The sequence below is a fragment of the Marmota monax genome, unplaced genomic scaffold (genome assembly GCF_021218885.2).
Source record: "Marmota monax isolate L192 unplaced genomic scaffold, Marmota_monax_Labrador192_F-V1.1 WCK01_AAM20220418_F8-fsc00041, whole genome shotgun sequence".
Classification (NCBI taxonomy): domain Eukaryota; kingdom Metazoa; phylum Chordata; class Mammalia; order Rodentia; family Sciuridae; genus Marmota; species Marmota monax.
In genome coordinates, this window is record NW_026695238.1 from 14,708,040 (window position 1) to 14,718,039 (window position 10,000).

The 10,000-nt window shown below is 61.4% G+C and overlaps 1 protein-coding gene across 1 annotated transcript; it reads right to left on the reverse strand.

The window, feature by feature from the left end:
* Nucleotides 1-436: 436 nt before the first annotated feature.
* Nucleotides 437-8,671, reverse strand: Ecel1 (endothelin converting enzyme like 1). The gene is made up of 18 exons (XM_046439860.2): nucleotides 8,564-8,671; nucleotides 6,709-7,598; nucleotides 6,031-6,099; nucleotides 5,816-5,926; nucleotides 5,646-5,738; nucleotides 5,352-5,476; nucleotides 4,480-4,702; nucleotides 3,922-4,020; nucleotides 3,618-3,692; nucleotides 3,362-3,465; nucleotides 3,006-3,064; nucleotides 2,878-2,929; nucleotides 2,262-2,329; nucleotides 2,000-2,124; nucleotides 1,625-1,690; nucleotides 1,187-1,282; nucleotides 962-1,038; nucleotides 437-844 (listed from the first exon to the last, which is right to left on the reverse strand). The coding sequence occupies exons 2-18, from the start codon at nucleotides 7,492-7,494 to the stop codon at nucleotides 745-747; spliced, it is 2,328 nt and encodes a 775-aa protein (XP_046295816.1). The 5' UTR covers nucleotides 7,495-7,598; nucleotides 8,564-8,671; the 3' UTR covers nucleotides 437-744.
* Between the last annotated feature and the right edge of the window lie 1,329 nt (nucleotides 8,672-10,000).

Genomic DNA, 10,000 nt, shown 5'->3' on the forward strand with positions numbered 1-10,000 from the left:
AAGCTGGTGCTGTCCTGGGGTCCATGACCCCCTCCCGAGAGGAAGCTGGTGCTGTGTCCTGAGGCCCACAACCCCCTCCAGAGGGGAAGCTGGTGCTGTCCTGCTAGGATACTGCAGTAGCAGCCTCTGCTTTCCACTCTCCCTGTGTCACCCTGACCGTGGGTGGGCAAGCCACAGGCAGGCCAGGGAATGCCTCAGAACAGGGCAGGAGGCACCAGGCAGGGTGTGAGGGAGGAGGCCTGGCTAGGGAGGAATCAGTGCTTGGTGGAGGACAAAGTGCCCAGGGAAGTAGGACAGAGGTAGCCACACCAGGGCCACCAGAAGGGACCTCTGGGGTCCTGGCTGTGCTATAGGACTGAATCTCCTCCCAAGGGACTGCTGCAGACTCACTTGCTCTGAGGGCTTTGATGAGGCCACAGTGAGAGTTTAGCAGCTTTATTGACCAGACTCATCAGCAAGAATACAGTGGAGGTGGGGCCTGTATAATCCGACCTGGCCAGGGGTCCGCTCCCTAGAGCCAAGTCTGGGGACCTCAGTGTCCCCTGCCAGAGCTCACCCCACACCTGCTCCAATCCTCTCTTGAAGAGAGGGACTGCAGGCCCCGGCGTCTGGTCCTGGAGGAGCTGGAAAGGTGAGGGAGCCAGGAGCAAGGCCACACAGGGCACAAGCCTGTCCCGGCAGCTGGCAGGAGACAATTCGTGCGGGGCAGAGGGGGCGTGCAGGCAGGTGGGCAGGCGGCCAGGCTCACCACACAGAGCACTTATGAGCAGGGTTCATGGGCGAGTCCTTGGGACAGTGGAAGGCCCGGCCGAACTCTTCGAACTGGGACACACTACCCAGCACCCTGGTGTTGGGGGAAACCCAGCCATTGAGGATCCCAGTGGCCACTCTACCCCAGCTGCTGGCATTAATTTCTTCCCTTCCTGCCCGCTGCCCCAACCAGGCTGGCAGGTGGGCATACCTGTAGTGCTCGGGTGCGTGTTTGTCAGTCAGCACCTGCAGGTAGATGGACTGAGACCGTCGCTTGATGCACCAGTTCTGGGCCACAGAGAGAGCAGATGGGGGTGGGGAATTGAAGCTGGGCATCTACTGCCCACCCCCATGCCAGGCCTGGGTAAGGCAGGGCTGGGGCAGAGTCTGGATGTGGGTCCCACCCCAGCCATAGGCCAGTGCCGCCCCTGCCCACCTGGGCAAAGGCGATGAAGAAGAGCTGGTCATGCGTGTACTTGAGACGGTGCAGCGGGTGCTCTGGGCCGTGCTCCCGCACCCACTTCTGGTAGGCCTGGGGGTGCAGAGTGTGGGGCTGCTACTCCCACCCTCCTTGGGCACAGTTCTCCACCCCCACCCCCTCGGCTCCTCCCTGCGTTGCCAGCTCCTACTTACCCCAGCTCTGCATGCCACCCACCATGCTCTGTGGTCAGCTTCAGGGCAAGCTGGCCAGAGCCACTTCCTCCAGGTAGCCCTCTTTGATCTCCCAGTAAAGGCCTGACTCATGACCCCTTCACCCCAGCCCAGGCCAGAGCTCAGCAAAGCAGGCCAGGAGGGTGGCCATGTCTCTGGTCTGAGGTCCTCATCAATTTCCACCATCTACCATCAGGGATGAAGGGCAGGCAGGGTGGCTCACATAGTAGGCCAGCTTGAGGCCACCCATGTCTGCGATGTTCTCGCCAAGTGTGTGCTTCCCATTCACCTGCCGGAGTGGAAGAGGCAAGGCTGCATGGAGCTGCTGGCCTCCCAGGCCTGTCTATTCTGGGCCCTGGCCCCTAACCCCAGCCCACCTTCTCCTTTCCTTTCCCAGAGACTTTGAAAAAAGCATTCCTCCTGCCCCACTCCCGCATGTGCCGTGGGGGTGTGAACTCCCAGCTGCCTGTGTGCTTGTGCATAGGAACCCTGAGTGTGTACAGGGGTCCGGCACAGGTCTGGACTTGTGCACTTGAGTGTGTTTGTTCCCAGTCCATGCCCAGCAGGGCTGGAGGGCACGAGGGGCAGGGGGCCTCACCCGCTGGTTGTAGACAGTGAAGTTGTCATAGAGGCGCACAATACACTCTGCTTTGCGCAGGAAGCGGCTGTAGGAGGCCTCAGTCCACCAGTGCAGCAAGTTCCCTGAGCGGTCGTACTGACCCCCTGTGGACAGTGGCAGGGCAGCAGAGACTGACTCTTACCCCAGAGCCCCTCCTTCATCCACCCGTTAGCCCATCACCGCACCCCACTGCCTGTCCTCCCTCCCCCCGGCCACCATCCCAAGCTCCATCAGGCCTTACCCCAGTCATCGTAGCCATGGGTCAGCTCATGCCCGATGATGGTGCCAATGCCCCCGTAGTTCAGAGACCTGGGCCACAGCAGCAGGGTCAGGCCCCAGCTTTCATCTGCCTTTAAGAGCCTAAACTGCTGTACAGGCCCCTGGAGATCCCTGGACAGCTTGGGAGGTGGCCAGGGAAACTAGAGAGGCATTTGCAAGGTCCTGGGCCCTAAGTCTCCTTGGGAGCCATGAAAGGGTTCAAACCTGCCCAGCTGCCTTTTAGGAAACAACAACTAGCAAAGCTAGAGGGGGCTACAGAGAGTTGGAGGGGTACAAGAGGGAAACTAAGGCACCCTTACCACCCATATGGAGGCTCCTTATCACTAGGGTCCCTCCACTTTTTAAACACCTGAACAAGCCTAGAACAGGTAAGGGGGCACCCAGGAGTTGAAAAACAAACAAACAAATAAACAAACCCTGATCTTCTAAATGAAGACTATAGGGAACCAGGGTCCGAAGTTGTCATGACCCATCCCAGTTCTGAGGCAGTCAAGAACCCAACCCCCAATCTGCAGAAGGGACTAGGACTACCAGGGACCTCACCCCTCAGCCACATCCAGGGGAGCTTCCCTACTCACTGTGGGAAGTCAGGGTCATACAGAGTGGGCTGCAGGATGCCTGCCGGAAACACTAAGGGGAGGCAGTGGTCAGTGGGAGACACACCCACATTCAGGTCCCGCCCCCTGGTGGAGACATACCCCCTTACCCATCTGGTTCTTGTTGGGTAGGTAGTAGGCATTGAGTGCCTGTGGGGGCAGCAGCCATCTGTGGAAGGAGGCTACAGTCAGCTGGGGCGTGGCAGGGGGGTGTGGCAAAACCCCTACTCCCCTCTTTCACATCCTGGCCTCCTTCTTGAAGGCCGTCTGAAGGGCCCCGCCACCGCTAACTTCTGACTGTGAATCTCTGGGCCCTCTCTGGGCAGGGCCACCACCCTGTTGGCCCTACACCTTGCACCTGGCATGGATCTGATATGGTTTGCTCCACCAGCCCTGGCCTTGGGAAGGAGCTTGCTGTCCCACCCCATCCCTGCCCAGAACCCCCTGCTTGGGTCCAGGCACCCACGTGGACTTGTCCACCTCCTGTCGAATCTTCTTGACAGAGAGCTGGATGCTGAAGCGGATGCTATTCAAGATGTTCTTGAAGTAGGTCTTCTCATGTACCTCAAACTGCAAGGGGAGCAGTACTCAGGGCCAGGCCACCAGCTGAGGAGTAATGAGGCTTTCTCTGTGTCTGGTGGTGAGCTTCCCAGGTGTCTGGGCAAAGGGCCTGGGGAAGCATGCCCAGTGAGTCTGGGCAGGGCAGGGGGAGTGGGACCCACCTCATACTCCTTATCCACAGCCTCTGGTTTGAGCAGGAAGTCTGGGTAGCCAACCATCACCATCATGTACTGGAGCTGCAAGTGAGAGGACAGGTGAGGAAGGACCAGGGCATCAGGAGACAGCCCCCTCACTGCCATGGGAGGAGGCTCTAGGCCAGCCTAGGTCCGGGGATCAAGGTCAGGTTGATTCTTCAAAGGTATTTTTGTTTCTTTTGATATCTCTTGTTATTCCCCAGCATCTGGCACCCTTAGGCACCAGAAAATGTTTGTGGAACCAACAATTGTGACTCAGGTCCCACCTTACCTTGGCCCGAGCAGCAGCCTTGGTCTGGGCATCCATCCAGTCCAGCTCCTCCAGGCGCTGGCCCAAGATGTACTTGATGTCTTCCACCAGTTGCTGCACCTGTGGGTTTCAAGGATGCAGCCACGAGGCTTTAGATCTGGCCCCAGCATCTAGAACCCAGGGTGTCCCTATAATTCAGTGCCACTTCCTAAGCCCAGGGTGCAATATTGAGCACCAAAGAAAGACCTTGGAGGTGGGGATCCACACCTTGCACTCTGACAATAAGCTACAAGCCCAGAATGGGGAACCTGCCCCAGAAAAATTCCATACATTCTTAACACCAAGCCTCCTGAGCATGACGGAGAAAGGTGGGAAGAAGCATGGCAGAGGAGGTCACCTGTGGCTGAGAGAGCATGTTGAGACCTTGGGGGAAGGACCCTTGGTGAGCAGCAGTCTGGAATGCTCAGGGCTGAGCCCTAAGCTGAGGCTGGGCCCCAGTTACAGGGAGATGTGTAAGGCTTCCCATCCCCCATACCCAGCAGCACCTGGACACCCACCCCGAACCCAGGGCAGCCTGACCTTGGCTTTGCTGGAAGCTGAGAAGTGCTCATGTACAAAGAGGGCACCAAGCGCCATGCCAAAGTGGCGGTTGGCCTGGCCTAGGCAGACACGGGCCAGCTCCTGGGGCTTGTCACTGCCCTCCATCTCTCTGGCCAGTTCATGCAGGGCCTCACGGAACGGTGGGGACAGGTGCTCACTTAGGACCACGACCACACGCCACACCAGGTAGTTGTGCAGAATCCTGGAGAGAGGTGGAACAGGGGCGTGTCCAGACGCACAGGCATGGGGGCCACCCCAGGGAACCACCTGTCGCGCCAGTGACCCCACACAGGGGCTGGACCTGGTCCCCACACTGCCCTCAGAGAAGGGCTGTCAGGTCAGTCCTGGTAAGCAGCCTGAAGTGTCCTGAGCCCCACTCGCACAACAGGACACAGTCCTGCTACTGACCAGCCCTGACCCTGAGGGGTCACAGCCAGCACCCTTTCCTGACTTGCTATGGGGTGGGACAGGGGACACTCAGGGCTCTCTGCCTGCCTCAGGGCTGGCCTTGATCAGCCCCTGCTCCTCCCCAAGGTGGGCAGAGGCCAGGAAGCTGGCCCTGGGCCAGCAGAACTGCGGCCACACCGTCCCTCAGAGAAGCCACCCTGTCAGCCAGCCCCTGCATGCCCAGTGAGGACTGCAGCTCAGCAAGCCACAGCCTGCCCTGCTCCACAGGCAGGGGGAGCTCCAGCACCAGAACCCAGGACTGCACTCCTGCTCCAGGCTCCCCACCGCCTCCCCACAGGGCTCCTGCACACAGGCGCAGGCGCAGGTGGATCCAGGGTTGGGGCAGCAGGCAGGGGGGAGGCTGGGGGACATGGGGTGCAGGCGTGGGGGATGTGCAGCCCCACCTGTGTGGCGTGGAGCGGATGAGCTGGGACACCTGCTGCATGTAGTCTGTGGCCAGCAGCACCACCTCCTCGTCCTCTGAGAAGTCCTCCTGGAAGATCTGGTCCAGCAGCCACTTCCACCGCAGCTGGGGGCACAGGGTGGGGACCACAGAGGACAGGAGGGGGGGTAGGTTCAAAGAGAGGCAACAGGAAGACCAGGGAGTCTAGGTCCACAGAAGCCCTGTCTATCCCTAGGGATATTGACTGCAGAGTCCCAGGATCAACCCCTGCTGACAAGGTCCGGGCCACACTCACATGTGGCGTGATCTTCTGCAGCTGCCCCAGTGTCACCTTGTTGTACATATTGCTCACGTCTCGCCGGAGGTCATCATACTCTGACACAGTGATCTGGGGTGGAGACCAGAGTTGACCCAGCCCTGCCATGCCCTCTGCCCAGCCCCTGGCAGCCCCCCAGTGATGCTCACATTGGCCAGCCGCTGCTCCAGCTGCAGGATCTCCTGGGCCTTCTGCTCCACAGCATCTGCCCCCAACAGGCTGAGCAAACGCTCCATGAACACCCGGTATGCAGCCAGAATCTGCACCAGGACAGGGGCCTCCTCAAGCTAGGGACGGGCCTAGCCCAGGCCATCCCTCCTGGGACCCCAGCCTTCCCTGCCACCCCATCCCAATGCCCAGGCACCTTCTCACTCTCCTCATCTTGGGCTAGGTACAGAGTCCTCTCTGGCAGTGTGAGACCATCCTGGTCAATCTGGAGGAGACAGGACCCCCTGGTCAGAGGTCAACATGCCACATGTCCCAAACAGACTGAATTTACACCCAAAGTCTTTGAGAGGGATTGCCAGGCACGCATCATTGCAAGCCCCAGGAGCACAAAGACTGGAATTCCTCCCTCAAGCACAAAGGCGGTCCAAGCCCTATCTCAGCCAGGGAGCGCCAGGGGCAACCCACCTCTCAATCCTCCCTTGTCTCTCAGCCTCGGCTTTGCCCACCTAAGAGGCCATTCGCAGGGCCCCTCAGTAGGAGTTGGGGCCCCGGGAACTTCCTGGCCAGTTCCAGCGAGCCCAGTACTGACAGCCTAGCCCAAGGTCCCCCCTCCCTCAGCTGTCCCCGCCTTCCAGAAGGCCTGAAATCGCGATTCCCGCGGCTCCGCTAAACACCGCAATTACTCAGGGAAATTATTCGCGCCCTCCTCCCGTGCTCTGCCCGCTCGCCCAGCTCCTTGCTGCCACTACGTTCCCGGGCCGCACTGGCCTCCAGGCGACCGGGTAGCTTGTGCCGCACGCGGCTTCCCGGGTCGCGGGCAGCCTGAGCGGCCCCCCGGGTTGCGGGCAGCCTGAGCGCCCGGGGACTCACTCACGCGGATGACGTAGCGCGAGGAGTTCCTGTCGTCCAGGCTGACAGTGAGCGAGAAGAGTGCAGCGGCACTGTACACGCCCTGCGCCTTGTACAGCAGCCGGTTGAGGTCCCAGCGGGTGGCGGGCCCCGGGCGCTCGGCCGCACCGCCCAAGTCCCAGCCCCCGCAGTCCTCGATGACCTCGAGCATGGGCCGCGGCCCGAGCCTCTCGATCTCACGCATGTCCAGGCACGAGCGGAAGAAGGCGCGCACCTTGCGCTGCGCTGCGCCACCGGGGCCCCCAGAGGGCCGCGCCAGCAGACGCCGCAGCCGCTCCTCGTTTTGCTCGCCGATGGCCGCGATAGTGCCATAGGTGAGCTTGTCGTCGGGGATGGCGTGACGCCGCAGCCATCCGCCACACGCGAACGAGTAGAAGTCCTGGCACGGGTCGATGCTGGCGTCCAGGTTGGCGGCCAGGAATCGGGCAGCGCGCGCAAAGGCCTTGCGCTCGGGGCAGCCTTCGGGACACGCTCCGCCGCTCGCTGCTCCCGGGCCCAAGTACTTGAGCGCCAGCATAGCTGCCAGGATGGCGCAGAGACCCGCAGCGAACACCAGCCCCGACAGTAGGCACACCTCGCGCCGGTTCCAGCGCGGCAGCCCTGTGCGGGCCCCGGATGCTCCACGCCCGGAGCCCAAAGGGAAACCCGGGGGCAGTGATGCTCCGCGCGTGCCTCCAGCGCCGCACCGACTCACGTACTTGACCTCCTGGAACTCGTCATAGTGCGCGGTCATCGAATATGGGGCCTCCATGGTGCCGAGCCGGTCGCGACGCACGCCTTGGACGCTTCTGGGGGGTTACACCATGAGCCGAGCTGACGGCCTCCTCGCGGGCGTCCTCATGGCCCGGGCCTCAACTGCGGGAAGGGGAAAGACAGCTTAGAGAGGCGCTGCAGCCGCATGGAGCCCACGTCTATGGCTAGGCAGGGCGGAGGCCTTTGTCTGTGGGCCGAAGGTCACCCGGGTTCCCCAACCGCGGCCTAAACCTGGCCTCTCTCCATCACCCGGGGAAGGAGGGAAGAGGAAGGCTCAGTGTGACCACCACCTCTCGAACGCACAGTGGAGTCTTTTAACCGGTCTCCCCTCCTCCTGCACACACATGCCTGCTGCAGGTTCGGGAAACTCCTGAAAGAAAGCAGGAGGGCACGGGGCCTGGCACGTAGTAGGCCTTCATTGACAGGCGGTTTCTCTTCGCCTTTCTTGTCCAAGACCTGCTCCAGCCAAGGCCAGGTGGGGGAGGGGGAAAGAGCAGAGGCTGTAGAAGGAGGTGCGGTACTGGGCGACTGTGCAGACCACATATCTGCCTTCAGCTCTTCGCACTGCACTGCGAAGCTCAAAAGCCACTAAAGAACCTGACTTTGTCCTCGAGGAAGCCCTCTATATCTTTTCTAATAGTCTCTGGCTCCTTCTACTCAGTGGCCCAAATGCCAAGCGGCAGCACCCTCAGCCAGAGTCGTAGACATCCCCCAACCCGTCGGTCTAGACGGAGAACCCAAGACTGGTTCCAGCTTCTGCCTCCGTCCCCGCCCGGGCTACTCCCGGCTTCAACAGGTTCTCCCCAGAACCCAAACTTGGGGGAAGTTTCACCCCCCGCGCTAGCGAGCAAGCACTGCGCGTCCCGAGCCCTGGGCTGGGAGTCTTCTGCGCGGCGCGGCGCAGTCCGCGGAGCCCGAGAGCTGAGCCCTGGAGTCGCAGCTGCAGCCGCAGCTGGAGTCAGAGCCGGGAGCACGCAGACAAAGCCGGAGGATCGGCGCCGCGGCCACGGTGGCTGAATGTGGCTGCAATCGTGGTCCTAGGGGCAGCAGACTCGAGCGCCACTTACCAGGCAGGTGCGCGCCCTGGTCTGGCTTGGACAGAGCGGATCGAGCCGGAGCCCGGGCCCGAGCCGGAGCTGAGCAGGGCGGGCGTCCGCTCTTTCCGTGAGCCCGCCGCCTCCTCTGCCTCCGCGCGGAGGCCGCCGCGCCGCGCCGCGCCGCCCGCCGGCCCCGAGGGAGGGGGCGCGCCGGCGGCTCCACCCTCCACCGCCCGCCCCCCGCATCCCCTCCTTCTTCCTGCTTCCCTCCTGGCTACCTGTCAGCTCCGCAGCAAAGCGGAGGTGGGGACATTGGCCGCGGAAAAAGGCTCCTGAGGGTCGTGCACCAGCTTCTGGGACTCCCGGGTCCAGCTCTGTCACGGGAGGAATGAGCGCAGCTACTGCTCCTTATACAGAGGTCCCCTTCTGATGTGGCACTTCCACTCATAGCCTCCTTTCCAGCCCGCTGGAAAGAGGCTGGAGACCGGGAGGCGCATGGGCCGTCCCAGCCAAGCCCAAAGAGCTGGAGCTGAGCCCAGGGAAGTCTCCTCACAAGGACTGTGGGGAGGTGCGGATGGAGAGCCGGTGTCTGCCCACACAGTGGCCGGTGTGGAACCGGCCTTCAACATCAGGGCTTCCTTGTCCTCCTTTTAACCTCTGCCTAGAGTCAGCCCACCTCTGGGGTTCTGGTTAGCCACTCCCTTCACCCTACCCTAGTGGTTACAAGAAGAATCTGAGCCTGGGACTCTGTGCCTCCCCAACCTTGGCTGGCCCTGGAACCACCGCCTAGGAAGTACCTGGCCCCAATAGTGAGGAAAGGTCTAGAGAAGAATGAGAGAGGCTTCTCCACTGCAGGGCGAGAGGGAACCTGCCCCCTCTGCCCAACAGCCCCAGGCCTCACACAGGCCTAGGCTTCAAGACCCTGTTAAGTGCAGGCAGGACTCTGAATTTACCCACCTCCCATCCACTTGAACTTGCTTTTTTAATGTAGGATCTTCCTCCTCCCCCAAAGCAGGGCCCACTTCTGCCTGCCTCACACTGTACTCAAAGGGCCAGGCCCACAGGGGGCACCGAGAACTTGGGACTTCTTGAATGAATGATTCTGTTTCTGGAGTCTCCTGTCTCTGCCCACCCTACGCACCATTGCTCCACCCAGGGCCTCTAGCAAAGGGCCCCACAAAGCATCAGCACTCCCAGGTCTGAAGGCTCCACTCTACAGGAGGAGCCTGAGCAATGTTGGAGCCCTACCTGATGAAAATAATGATAAGGGGGGACTACAAGGACCAGGCCACTATCCTGTCACCCTCCCCTGGGGGTGGTCATCAGCCAGCTACTGGGCCCCTTGCCCAAAGTGGCCACCTCTGCCCTTCTACCTATCCTCTGTCTTTCCATCTCTAAGCCCCACCTGGGTCCTCGGCTGTCCCAGGGTCCTCCTCTGATCCATACATTCTCAGGTCCAATCAATTC